At 33.6% G+C, this 15,153-nt stretch overlaps 1 protein-coding gene across 1 annotated transcript; it reads left to right on the top strand.

The window, feature by feature from the left end:
• The first annotated feature begins 967 nt into the window (after positions 1-967).
• Positions 968-10,205, top strand: dbx2 (developing brain homeobox 2). Its single transcript, XM_041258547.1, has 4 exons — positions 968-1,451; positions 5,138-5,233; positions 7,423-7,610; positions 8,888-10,205. Exons 1-4 carry the CDS (start codon positions 1,124-1,126, stop codon positions 9,194-9,196), a joined length of 921 nt encoding a protein of 306 aa, XP_041114481.1. The 5' UTR covers positions 968-1,123; the 3' UTR covers positions 9,197-10,205.
• Positions 10,206-15,153: the final 4,948 nt, after the last annotated feature.

The raw sequence follows: 15,153 nt of genomic DNA, 5'->3' as shown, positions 1-15,153 counted from the left end.
GACGCCTGGCTCCTAGCATGTGCGTTTAGCTAGATATTAAGCCACACCAGTTACTAGTGATGAAGACAATCTACTTCAAGCTCTTCTATACTAATGTTCTTGTTTTGTTTACCCAAACAGAAAAACAGAGCCTTATCTGTTTACATTACATCCCCCAGTTCCCTTGGGTTTACTCACACACTGAAAGCTGTGATCTCTGATTGAATATGCAAGCAGGGCAGGACATAGATTTGAAAAGATAAGACACGGAAATGTATCAAAATATTTATCAAACTATTACTGAATTTCATTTAAGCTGATTATACATGTTTCCTTTGCATTATTTGTTTAATAATGTAGTTTTTCCATACATGTTTGTATATTTATAAGAAACTTACAAGGCATGGGTTGCCCAGTATGTGTAATTTAAGCTAAACTAAAAATGATTATTATTATTCTAGCATTTTTGCATGTTTGTTTGTTTGGGAATTTAAATATATTTCTCATAGTTAATTACTGTTTATATATAGACTACAAAAATGTGTGTGTGTGTGTGTATATATATATATATATACACACACACACACACACACATATTTTTGTAGTCTAATTTGGTTCCACTACTAATTCAATTGCTTCATTTAAAAAAATATAGAATCATTGTAAAGATATATAAAAAAAGTTTCTTATCATAGAATATAAGTATAGTTTAAAAGTAAAACTTTTTTTTTCAAAAGTTCCCTTTTTTTTAAAATAAAATAATAATCTTAAACAGTTTAATAAGACTTTATTTACTGCAAAAATAAGTCAGTTTGGTCCAGAAGTTAAACTTTGGCCAGCAGTTCATTGTCTCTGATGTCTATCATTTTATAGTCAATTTGACATAATGAATGAGTTGGACACACCTTCTGCCCATCAGAATAGCACTCTCCTTAAGACCTCAGAGCCAATCAGAGAACACCCAGAACCTCAGAAACCCTCCAAAAAAACCCCACATCTTTGGATTTTATCAAAACTTTCGCTAACTTCCCTTGGAGGAGAAAACCGCCCTGTGCTGCAGATGCAAGTTCAGTTAACAACAACCACAGCAACAGAAGGGAAACCTTGATTTGTAACCCTCCCCTGAAGCAGGCCTTCTGACACAATGGTCCCCAGTTCTCTTCCAGCCCAGAATCTTTACTGGGAGATGGCAGGCTCCTATCCATTTCTACATGCTCCCAAACCTCCAGGATTCGGAAATTCGGGGAAGAGTTTTCTTATTGACAATCTGCTGAAGGCTGGGGATTCGCAGGACACTTCAGCCCTCTGGGTCCCTGTGAGTCCCGTGCCAGTTAAACTGTGTCCAACTGCGGAACAAATCAGCCCCTCAGGAGGTCCATTTAGTACAAGGTGGGGTTTTCAACTTGTTAACCCCTCAGACAGACAGCGTGCCCAGTCTCCAAACAGGGAATTGATCCTGCAGCCTCAACCAGGTAAGACAACCGTCTTTCTTTTTAAAACAAACTACGCAAGTTGACTTATGTTCCCAATTTGTTAAAAAAATAAATAAAATCCAAAGAGGCATGCAGGAGCCCTTTTACATGCTGTCTGTGTTTTTCTTTGTTTTTAACAAATTCTAAGAAATGGTACAAAACTTACACTAAACTTAATAGCATATAAAACATCTCACCAAATGGTAATGTAGATATATATATATAATATATATATATATATATATATATATATATATATATATATATATATATATATATCTATATATATATATATAAACTTCTACATTACCTACTTCATTTGGGGAGAGGTTCTATATATATATATATATTTGGTATATATATTATATATATATATATATATATATATACACACACACACACACACTTACACACTTACACACACACGCAGCTAGTGTTAGAGCTATAATTGGCGGTGAAAAAATAAATAAGCAGGTATATTCAACCCATAAACAGTGCATTGTGTGAGCATAAAATGAATATCTGGCTCATGTTGGGTTTAGCTAGAGAGGTAAAAAAAATATATATTGTAGATGGAAGTTTCGGTATTTATGTATACTGTTTTCTTGTACTCTCAGTTGAGAGATTGTTTAGTGGAAGCTGTGGTATTTAATTATTATTATTATTATTTAGTTATTACTATTATTATATTATTATTATTATTATTATTATTATTATTATTATTATTATTATTATTATTATTATTTATTGGAACTCAATTTCCACCCAAAAGCTGTGTCTGATCAGTTATTACATTGAGTCATGTAACCTGCTCTTGCTTCACTCAAATGATTGTATCAAGTTTGAAGTACCATTTATGAAGACTGCCAGTGGTGGTCTTAATTATTTTGCCCCTGAGACACCTTATTCTTGGAACAGACTCAATTTATGCATCAAACTGAAATATAGTTGAAAGTTCTGCCTCTGTTAATCTTAAGGAAACAAAATATATTGCTTTATACCAAAAGATAGTGTGGTAATATACATCGTCATACCATAGCTGACATTCTATTTATATGACTGCTTGGTATTTACCATTCAACCAACAAATCAATGTTACACGGCAAACCAATAATGTAACATATATTGGGGTATATTCAGTTGATCTAAATGAGAGTAGATAAAAAATACCTCCACTGTTTAAAAAATTAACAAAGGGCCTGAGGTTATGAAATAAAACAGTCAACAGTCCATACTAGTCTCGTTTATTTCTGCCTGTAAAAGTATGAAAAAGGAAGATTAATATTTTAATGACTGAACAGATCCCATTGTGATTAATCAAATATATTGGACAAATTATATGTACGAAACAATGTATAGTATGCCCATATATTAGAAAATATAAGCAAACATATTGTAGTTGCAATTTTTTTTATATATATATTGTCTAATATGTTTCACAATATATATTTTTTATTTTTACCAAAAAAATATACTGAGATTCAAGATTCTTTTTTAATGTGTAACAACATAAAGCTATTATTATAACATAAAACAACAACTATTTGCCCATTGGTAAAAGCATAGCCTGTAAGGGTGGGGTTTGAATTACACACTTTTCATAAAGTAAAAATGGTTTCTTGGATCTGCAATTTAAACACAGGATCAGATAATTGTATTAATTTATTTTCATTAATTTAAAGTTGATAATACAATTAATACTGTGCAGGTTTTATGAATTGTTTGGAGGTTATATTACAACAGTTGTTTTACCGTTACCTGTAAACTAGCAGTCCTACTTAAATAAACGTTAAATACATCATCAACATTAACAGCATAAATGTTAGTAATGCATTATTCCAATCACAATTAACACCAAATACAATAGTTGGGAGTTATTCAGAGTCGTTTTCAATGTACAGCTCTGGACAAAAGTTTTGCATCACCTAGAATTTTAGGATTGAGACATAATAATACAAAAAAACTATAGGTAATCAAATAAACTACAGGATAGTATAGCAAACATCTACCGGGTGGTGTAATAATAATAGATTATTTCATGTTAGGGTTCGAAATGTCACATTCTTAATTTTTTGTCAGTTTTTTGTAAGTACTGGTATATGGAAAACTACAAAGCAGTATGTAATTCAGTATGCCGATGTAACATTATTTAGCAGGTTTCATTCGACCTTATGAAGCAAAACGGGTGATGCCAAACTTTTGGCAATAGCTATATGTACTGTATTAACATTAGGCCTATAGCATTTCTTTGTTAACAAAATCCAAGATTGCTCTCAGAGTAGAAAACGTTATTGTGGAAGGATCCATGACATCATTGAACTATACACTTTATATTGTAAAATTGTTTGAATATTAAGGAATAGCTAAGGTTATAGTATAAGATCTGTGTTTCTTTTATGATAAATCCCTTCATTACATTATATATATATATATATATATATATATATATATATATATATATATATATATATATATATATATATATATATATATATATATATATGAACATTTCAACTTTCGAAAAGCCCTCAGTAGTCCAACGGAAAGTCTAAGTTTCAAATAATATACCGGTATATATTAATATATTATTATTTGTTCATTTAAAAAATATATAATTTTAATAAAGTTTTGGTTTTAAAATGAATGTTAGGATACAATGTATTAGAAAAGCAAGTAGCAGGACCCCAGTAAGAAGAGAGAGAGCAACAAGAAGAGAGAGGCATCCTTTGTGTTTATTAATAATTAAAGTCTAGCTTAAGCTTTTAAAAAAAAATGCTAATGGTTATATATATATATATATATATTATATATTATATAGATATATATAATATATATATATATATATATATATATATTTTTTTTTTTTTAATAAATATAATAATAATACAATATTTAAACAGATTATTGTTTACAGCTACGTCTTTAAAAACAAGTTTCAAAGATGTGGTCAGCTTAGAGTTCGGCCCTTTATAAGTTATTAAATTACATAAATGAAAAATGTATTCAGAAATTCAATTTAATTTAATCAAAGGGCTTTTAAGTATACTGTTGTGGTTTAGAATTGTATAATAGTAACAGGTGTTAACACCTTGTATTAAGCTTTGACAATAAACCAGCACACTTAGTATTTTCTTGTCACATTATTCATACTGGAAGTAACTTTTTAATGGCTCTAAGAAACTGTAAAACTGTAGAACTGCTATACATAACAGAATCCAACTTCTTAAATGGTGCATAGTCATTTAAGAAGGATTTTGTTTAGAACAGTAATTGGTGTTTCTTCCATACAGAAAAAAAAAATGTTTTGAGAATCAAGCAATGTACATACATTAGCTTACAAACACAGCAGAATATGTATTAGGATTGATATGTCTAACACTCTTTTTTTCTGAATATAATGTCCACCATATAGATATAAAAGCATGGGCTTTTGGCTGAGTTGTCTGGTCTGTAGATAATGAAAAATAGAAAATGTATTAAAATCAGTTACAAAACAAAATTTAAGTCTACTGCTTATTTCATGCAGATACTTCCAGAATAAACATATATTGTTGACTTTATTTCCTTGTATGTTAGTTTATGGTGCTTCGAATAGACCACTACAGGCCAAAAAAGTGAGTGCAAAATTGTGCAAAGAAGTAACTGGCAGATGAGATTCCCCTGAATAATTGAAACCCTTTTCACAGTTTTCTTGAAGAATGTCTTTCCAAGGGCTCCACAGTTTCTTGTGGCCTGCTGTGGTGGGTCCTGTCCTCTCCCTGCCCCCCCTACTGCTTTTTCAAGTAAGTTGTTATGCTTCATCTGTAATGCTTGACTTCATCTGTAAACCAGAGCAGCAGGATTTAATGTGGTCTGAAAAACTAATTACAGATGCAATGCCAACGAGCTGATTCTCAAATAAACCCTCAGTGGTGCTATTCATAAGATTCACAGTGATGGGTGCTTGTATTACCATGAAAGTTGTTTTCTTCCAAGAAGAATGCAACAATACCACAAAGGATACATGTTTATACCGTTCATTATATCTTTTCTATAATTAGTAAAGACAGGCTTTTAAAGGACACAGTACAAAGTGTAAATGTCCATCACAGTAGGTGAAATACTACTTTGTTTTAACAACTTTGAAAATATCATTGCGAGAGAGGCAGCTGATAATCATTTAGTAAAATGCCAATCTGGGAATTACATATTTACTACTATAAACTGTTGATAACAAGATAGCCTGTCACATCTGACTGTTTTAGCTTTAATTTGATTACCAGTAATTGCGTTGCATTTTATTTTTTTCTTATTGTATATTTCTGGTTCGGAGCATGACATTTTAAATGATCTTACATATTTTGGTACAGTCCTCCTACAGCTAATACAATTCCGGAAGATTTTTATTTTTCTCTTTTAATCACACCGGTCTTTATTTTTTTGTTACAAGGCTGGTCTGTGTCAGGACTACCCAGCTGCCATGTTTAGGAATATGTTAAGGCTCTAAGGAAGGTTGCTAAGTCAAATGATTCTTGACAAGTGAGGCAGCAAATGCTAGCAGTTTAATGAGCTGTGAGTCCCTAAACACCTTTTAGGGGGCTGACACTTTCCCACAGAGTACTTTACATGGCCAGGGTAGCGTGACAATGCACGACAGCACCATGACCAATCACCACTTTCACTTTACTCATCCACACGCGACCCCGCCACCATTTTTCACTGCAGCGATGAACTTTACTAACTATTGCGCTCTAAAAAGGCTTGGGCAGGGATCAGTTGCCCTTTTGTATGGTCGAAAAGCGAAGCTCTGTGTGTCAGTCTTTTCTCCTGTCTCTCACATTCCAACTGGGTTTGTGAACACCATTTAAACCCTGGACTGCAACATAAAGCAGTGAATGAAAGTGACTTTTATAGACTTATTCTAGCTCATCTTCCCATACAGCCCTGTCTACCTGAAAATAAAAAGATTTAGTGGAGGAGCTGAGTTTAGAAGGGGGCTTGCTGAATAACCCGAGCTACTCAATGTTTCGATTGCTTATTAAGAAGGGCAGATGCGCTAGTATTTTGGAAGTGACCTATTAATCGTCCATTTATCTGGAAGGTATTGGATTTAAATGACGAAATAGAGAGCGCGACTAACCACCTTACGCGCTCCTTCCAGGTGGTCTGCATACCAGCAAAATACAGATTTGTCCTACAGATTAAGAAGACATTTATCATTGTGAACTGGGATTAGTTCATGTACCATGCACTTCAAACTCAATACAAAAAAAGAACATAGATTTTTGTTTTTATTTTAAACCACTAAAAAACATAATTGCATGAACCATCTAAAAGCATAATTTTGAGAATTAAATAAGCATTACAATACTACTACTATGACTACTACTACTATAATAATAATAATAATAATAATAATAATAATAATAATAATAAATAATAATAATAGATCAAAAATACCACTTTAAAAAATATTATATACGTACACCTTTCTATTTGTTTTTAGTTGGATTCCTAATAGGATAACATTAATAATGTGAATTGGGTAACCTTAACAATATTATGGGGAATAAGCGTGCTGAAGCAAGAAACAATTGATCCTACAGGACTAGATTAAAGCAATAACCTAATCAAAAAGAAAAGTCTTCAGTGGAGCCATGGAAATATCATTTATTTCTGCACACCTGATTATACTGTGGAGAGAACTCCAGAACTGGGGAGCATTGAGCTAAAAGCCCTGGTACTGTAGCCCATTAAGCCAGATCGAGGGAATGCCAAAAGATCTGCGGCCAAGGACATTGTGAGTAAGAAACTCACTCAAATAAACAGGTCCAAGGCCATGTATTAACTTATAAGATCTAATCAGCTGAAATAGTAGAAAATACCTCATCCTTTTTAGATATTGTACAGATGAAAATTATTTTTTTGTCTACTACAGTACAATAAACTACCACAATCATTTTTTATATTCTGTTCTTTATATTTACTTCAGAAGGCAGCAACAGCTTCGCACGATGGCCCCAAGAAGTGAATACCAAGTCCAGGAGAGGGATTCTAAAAAGAGCTGTCTTTTCAGAGGAACAGAGAAAAGACCTGGAGAAAACCTTTCACAAGCAGAAATACATCAGCAAAACAGATAGAAACAAGCTTGCAGAACACCTTGGACTGAAGGAGTCACAGGTACCGACTATTGTTTTATGTATTTATATAAATAGATTTATGTAAATATAGAGAGTATACACCATGAACATGGGTTGTCTATGGCCTTCCTCCTAAGTTAAATAAACCCAGCACTCCATCTGTCTTCAGACCTCAGGGTCTTATAGTATGCATTTTATATTGTGAAGTACAGTGCATGGGGGAGTTATGAAGAGGAAATTCTCCAATTAACATCCTGTATCCCAACATTACTGGAAGGGTTTGTGTATGATAAAAGAAAAGAGAATCAAGCACTGCAGTCTTGGATAGGGAAGCACCATTGTATGCCTACAAACCACCCACTAGTTCGTGGAGCGGCTTTCTTGTCTATTGTGTGATCAAAAAAAGATTAGCTTTTGTGGAACCTGATTTGCATAACACATTGATCAGTCATGCGAAGTACAGTCCATACACAATAGTGTGTGGTGTATTTTTTTATTTTCTTTACCAATCCCTGTACATTTTAAAGATAAATTTGCCCCTATTTAAAAAAAATCAAATGCCACCCACTTTGACACTGATGTTCAGCTGATCAGTACCCTTTTATTGTGTTTTTTTTTACTCTTTACTCTTGTTTCTGTTAAGATGATTAGATCATTGTTTTCCAATATTGCATCTAAAAAAAGACTCCTCAAGGGAAGCGAGGTGGGGAAGCATATTAACGATGCACTATGCAGTTAACCCTTCACTGTACAGTCGATGAAGCATTGTGCGCTGAAGCATGTGTAACACCTCACTTTTAAGGAGACTTTTCAGAAGCAGTATTTGTTTGAATAGTTCGCAAGCCTGGTCTAAACAGAAACAACAATAGAGAGTCCCAGAGAACACGTACAGTAAGATATTAAACAGGTAAGCAATTTAATATTAGATAAATAAATGATATTGTTAAGGCAGTATAGTGAAAAAATCCCATGTGTAACAGAAAGACTGGGTGTCTTAACCAGTATGCAAAAGAGTTTGGATAGACTGCATTCCAGATCTTTGATCCTCATCTCACTGACAGGAGTTAGAATCCTATTCTATAAGATTTTGGCACCAATGTACCCATTCAGAGGCTGGGCAGGAACAGCAACCATGCACACAGCAAACAAGGATCTTAACCTCTGTGCTAAACAGTAGCCTATAGACTTGGTTACAAAGTTTTTAACCTCATCTCACCAAACGAGGTCTGCATCACACAACACTTGCTATTACACTAACTCTGCATTTGAAATGCAGTATGCGTTTTGTGCTGATGTCATCCACGACTCTTTCAACAGGTGAAGATCTGGTTCCAGAACCGAAGGATGAAGTGGAGAAACTCTAAAGAAAAAGAGACCTTCTGCCATAAATCCCATGAAGAAGAAGAAGACAATTTGCTGGAGAGTGAATTACTGAATGAATACACCATTTCTGCAACACCACCCGCGGAAGCTGAAGAGTCACAAATCACAGTCCATTGCACCAAAGGGAACTCGTTTGCATTCCAAAAAGGACTCCAGCAAGGACGCGACTCTGAAAACAGCCATCAGAGAAAGAGTTCTGTTTATCCCTGCTCTACATCAGGACATGAACATCCCACCATCTAATTAAACCTGACAGGAACGAGAATGTCTTTCTAAAGCACTTCATTCAATCAAAAAGGAAACCTAACTAATAAACATTTTACACATGAAGACAGATTTTACTATGTTAACTCTCCCTTTACTTCAGCTTAACATTTCAAGAAAGATATTGTTTCAAGATAAGGAACAGTGTGGTAATTCACTGTGATGTTATCTTCTTTTTTTTTATTCTTTGAAATGTAAAGCTTTGGGTATAGCTCTTTACTGACCTCTACTGGTAGACTTGAAAAAAAGATTGTAAAGGTTTTTGTTGTGAACAAGGCTCTGAGACCACAGTATATATATATTTTTTAGTGTTCTTCTTTGCCTTGTAGGTAAGCCATTGTGCAATAAATCAATAAAACAATAACAATATAATAAAAGAGTTGTCAGTTCTGTTTAAAGTTACGTACATTTCAGCAAATCAGCAAATCAAATCATGGGCATTTTTTTTTGTTTATTAATTGTTCTAGCTTCCAAGTTACCAGATGTTGTTTGTATATAGTAGCCTATTTATAAACAGATATAAAAGAACATCAATATCAAACCGTGACAGTAACATCTTTAAAAGTGGTTCTGAACATGTTTTACCCCATTTCAATTATATGATCGACTTGGAGTTAACATTCCCAAAGTGGTGATCTGATGTTTGCTGTTTTAGTCATCGGTTACTATATATTAACTAACTCTTAACATCTGTTTATATGTTAGCTGGTGAGCTGTTCACAGTTAATAAAGCATGTCCAATTAGTTCTTCAATGAAACCCCATGAGTGAATGTTTATTTTCAGATCAGTCCCACAAACTGAAACAGTATGATTTTCACTGCATGCTTCTTTAACTTGCATCCCATTTTCTGAGACCCACCACTGATTAAATCAATAACACAGACCCTGTGAAGCACTCTGTTTCTCACTTCTATAATATTACTTTTTCTTCTTTCAATGAAATACTGGAGTATGTATTGAAAATATCTTGAAAATTTGAGGGGATTGTCAGGCCATATCAAAATAAATGTAGTGACTGGTATGCTATTATTGTAAGTTCCACTGTGTGTGTGTGTGTGTATCTCTCTCTCTCTCTCTCTCTCTCTCTCTCTCTCTCTCTCTCTCTCTCTCTCTCTCTCTCTCTCTCTCTCTATATATATATATATATATATATATATATATATATATATATATATATATAAAAAAAAAAAAAATGAATGTACAGGTAAAAATGAAGGCTCACAAACAGAGGTACGGATTCCCCAAATTCTGATTCTCTTAATAACTTGTACAAAAGAATGTGCAAAACCAGGTTTAATTGTCATTGAATAAGTCCTTCTCCAGATAAAACTATAGTGTGACCCAGGGAGGAAACAGTGCCTACATACACCCTGAGATTCTGATAGCCTGATACATTTTTACTAGCAATGTCCTTTGCAAGTTTCCTCGTAATTGGAAGAGGCTCGTTGGATATATGCCAACAATTATTTTTGACATACAGGCCGACAGACAGCCTGCAATAAAACCAGATTATCATATGCATAATAATGAATCTGAAAGTATTAAAGTATGTCCTTAGCAGGTTTCATCCCAACTGGGCAAGTGGTTTTCTAGATATAGGATTTGTGACACCTATAAGTATGCATTGGCTCCCTCCATGATAACCTTGTCACTGCGGATAGAAAGTGTGTAGGTTGATTGTCGATTTGAATGTGTTAATAAAACTAAATGCTCAATACAAATTAAAAGCAATATTGCATTGTGGTTGAAATGAAACTGTGCTAGGACAAATCATGACCTTAGCCACCTGGCTCACCTCTGTTTGAACTACTGTCCTCTGCTCCTAGGCAGTAGCCTGATGTGTCCACACAAGACAGGATGCACAGAAGATTTTGATTCATTTCAAATATTCACCCATGGAGAACGGTGGATTAAAAAAAGCCCCCAAAAAATATTGTGTCCAAGTTCATCTAGGCTAGGTTTAGAACAGGCTTAACAAGCAATGTTCAGCACGAAACAGAACTGTACCACAAAATCCTGCCTAAGCCATTCACGAAAATGGCCATTTTCAAACTTTAAAAGTACCACAGCTATGGCCAGTAACAGCACAGTTTTCATTCGAGCAATCACACTTTAGATTTCTGAATGACATAGGTCAGTTCAGCAATTGAATCAGCTTTGTTGTGCTATTAGGTGCTTTTTAAAAGCCGCCATAAGGATAGCAGCACCATAATTCTAATTGAATTAAATGTCTGACTGCAACACCAGTCAGTCCTTCAGCTGCTGTGCTGTGCTACACTATGAATTGGTCCTGTTATCGCAGGAGAACAGAATTTAGAATCCCATTGAACAAGAATGCCAGTGAATTTTCACTTGTCCTATAATACCATATACAGTAGTTAATTTTCATTATAAGTAACACCCTAACAAGAACTTGACTCTGATTTACCATATTTTCTTTAGTATGTGTTTGATAAATATGTTAAGTTTCCTCTTGACTGATGCCATAAAATGCTCCTGCAAAGAGGTATATATACTTTGTAGTAAATGGAACCCAGATAGCACACTGATTGTGGCCCAGTACTGGCTTGATTACAACATTTTTAAGAAATACCTCTTTGTACTGGTCATCACATGTATCTAATTCTTCTGGTAAGGGCTCTTCATTGGCTTCTTTTTAAATTCATAATTAACATTCATGGGGTTTCCATGCAGGTCAATTTATACGTGAAATGGCAATGCGCATGCACGTTTGGGTGAATTACTTGGGTAAATCAGGTGTGTGGCTGAAAAAAATGGCCAAAGAGAGAGATAGGGTAAATCTCATTTACTTGTGTAAATGACAGAACACACAGGAAAATCCACGCCCAGTTTCGCATGAAAACCTACATTTCATGTGTAAATGTTATGAGCGTGTTTATTGTAACTATAAATATTGCCAATGAGCTGGTCAGTTGTTACTGTTGATTCCAAGATGGCAGAAAGTAATGGCTGATGGGCGATTTTATGGTTAGCAGTGGTGTAGTTCATCTTAATGAATATGCGGGTGTTTTTTTTTAATTATTGTTTTTTGCTGTGTCTGGACTGTCATGTTGTATCTCTTGTGGGTTTACAGTTCTGTATAAAACCACTTACCATGAACTGCGTTATGCCCTTGTTATAGTATTAAAGCAGCTGTTTGAGAATACCCTTGCTGTAAAACTTATACTAAAGTTAAACACGAAGAGCAAGTGAGCTGCTTAATTGTAACAAATGAATTAATTCCCGTCCTTTTTTTGGATCCCGGCTATGTCCAAAGACAACGTGTGTCTGCCCTCCATGTTAGTGATTATAATTAGTGAACAAGGCTTACTGTACTTGTATGTCTTTGCCTCCATGAATAAAGCCCAGTCCTAAAAAGATGATACATTAACTGTACTACATGTTGCTTATTCCTTGGTAATGCTATGTTTGCCAGTGTAATACTATGAGGTTAACTGTAACACATAAATACAAGAGCATGCTATAGCATTACTGTCTATCTTTAAGTTCATAATCAATTCTGTAAATACTATCAGCATATAATTTAGTGTAATTTAGAAAATACATTGTTTTGGAGAATGCTGATAATTTCATAAAAAGTTTTAGAGTACATTTTTATTTTGCTGTGATTACCCCAGGTGTGTCATGTAATCTAGCCTGAGTTATATAAACAAAGGCATGCTAGACTTTTCATACTAGCTACACACATGCACATCTTTTTATTTATTTAATCAAATGCTCTAAATCATTAAACTTTGTACAGCCAGTCTGATATTTAAATTCATAATAATTACTATTATATAGGTAAACTATCAGTGCTGTGAATTAACCCTAAAAAAGTTAAACCTAAGGGGATAATTTTTCAATTAACTAATAATAATCGTTTATTATTATTATTATTATTATTATTATTATTATTATTATTATTATTATTATTATTATTATATGATAATAATATTGTAAAATATAACAAAAATAAAACCATAGTTTCATAAAAACATGATGAAATTATATGAAACTGTATTAATCTTTACTTCAAAATTAGTGAAATAAAATAAGGAAATGTGAAAAAAATCCTCCTCCACGTCTTCTTATTATAGGCTATTATAAAATTATTAATCTTTTTAAAATTAATTATTGATGAAGTTTGTCACGTCTGCTGCGTTTTGCAGATTTTCACGTACTCTTTTTATTCGGTCTTATTTATTTTCTGTTTACTCTGCACACACTCTTAACTCAGGGGAGACGTTAGGAGGACAGAGATGTTATAAACTCCTAGTGGTTTATGTTCGAGCACTGGACGAGCTGTAGGTATGTTCATATAACCTTTATTTAATCGAAAAGAAAGACAATCAAGACTCAGTTATTTTAAGTTTTACGAATCAGAGCAATGCTCCTTCGGTTTATTAAAATGCTTTTAATTTTTGGAAAAAGGTAGGTTGATCAGACCTCCAAGTTCCAACACAAGCAGTTTATAAGCACCCACTCCTATATTTCAGTTTCATTCAATATAACACTCTCTTAAAACCAAAACATAGTTTCAAAACCTTATAGCAATGCAACCAATACATGTAAGATATAACAATGTTAGTAATATGCTTACCTCATATTATAAGGAAAAGTAGCGTGAACAAAGGAATCAGTCTGGTGGAGATCTGCAAGTGATGGACCACTTCACCCTGTCAGGCAAAGGTCTTGATTGTGGTACCCTTTTGCGAAAAGTGTGAGTTTTTATAGAATTCGTCTCCATAGGAATACATGGAGAATCTTTATCAAGTCTAACTCTTATCTCTTTGGCACACAAAAGCCTAAAAATGTAGAGCCTTGTGCCAACAATTAATAAAAATATAACACCTGGTCTACACATCCAATCATGATCTCACCCGCTCATTTCTCAACCCCTCCTCTATCTAAAAAGCTAGGTGAAACAAAAAATATATATTATTTTGAATATATGAGTGTTGTCTGAAATATATACAACACTATTAGTTATGATTATATTGATTATATGTATTAATGTCTAATAATATATTCCCTCATGCTATTCTATTCTTCAAATTAGTTTTCCTTCTCTCTTTACAGGCGTGTGCTTAACAGATATTATAGGGAGCTTCCATCTTATGTTTTTCCCAATATAGAGTTTCTCTTCATGGATAATCTATTTGTTTTTTATTTAAGTGTAAGATTGTAATGTCTCTGTCCTATGAGTTTCCTAACAGCACGAATTCAGCTGAACTGCGGACGACCTCCTATTTTTTTCAGCTGCACAAAAACCAGCTAAAACCAGTTTTCTAGTTGTGTGCTTAGCTTTCCAATTTCCAGCGATAATCAAAGTTTTTTCCAATTTTTCTATGGTGAGAAGACACTCTAACCTTGACGCTGTTAGATAAGAGAACTCCACTCTTCATGCCAGCTATCCCTCCACTTTCTGGCACGACTTCAAGACAGGCTCACAGCAAGTTATAAAGTTTTTACTTTCTTAAAACCCATCTTCTATTCTTTTTCTCAAAATTACTTTTTAAGCTTCTTATTTTATATTTCAAACAACATCTCTTTATGTTGCATCATCTTTTAACTCAGAGTCAAACTAGACAGTTTACTCCCTATAGAACAAGATTACTAACTATTTTAAATGCAAACCTATCTTGATGAGAAACAATTTCATGTATATTATTATAACAGGCAGTGTTAAGCATATGGTCTTACACGCACAAATAGTTTATAGTAAAAAGCAAGCATATTAAACCTTATTTCAACATTTAACAACATTTTCTTAGGCTAAAAAGGGTTCTGCAGAAACTTGCATTCAATTCTGGGAATCAAGCCCATCTTGATAAGAAACTGCCTAAAAACTGGCCACTTGTATCAAACTACACCAGCTTCTACTGCATGATTTTATATAAAGAAAATACATAAGTTCACAATTAAGAATTAA

Source organism: Polyodon spathula, chromosome 8, assembly GCF_017654505.1.
Source record: "Polyodon spathula isolate WHYD16114869_AA chromosome 8, ASM1765450v1, whole genome shotgun sequence".
NCBI classification, from domain to species: domain Eukaryota; kingdom Metazoa; phylum Chordata; class Actinopteri; order Acipenseriformes; family Polyodontidae; genus Polyodon; species Polyodon spathula.
Note: the sequence above shows the minus strand (reverse complement) of the source record. Positions and strands in the feature narration are given on the sequence as shown.

Excerpts from the sequence above, each read along its gene's own strand:
- dbx2 (XM_041258547.1), top strand. The coding sequence starts at position 1,124 with ATGGTCCCCAGTTCTCTTCCAGCCCAGAATCTTTACTGGGAGATGGCA. Across the intron at positions 5,234-7,422 it reads CCCCCCTACTGCTTTTTCAA|AAGGCAGCAACAGCTTCGCA; the intron begins GTAAGTTGTTAT and ends TATTTACTTCAG. Across the intron at positions 7,611-8,887 it reads TTGGACTGAAGGAGTCACAG|GTGAAGATCTGGTTCCAGAA; the intron begins GTACCGACTATT and ends CTCTTTCAACAG.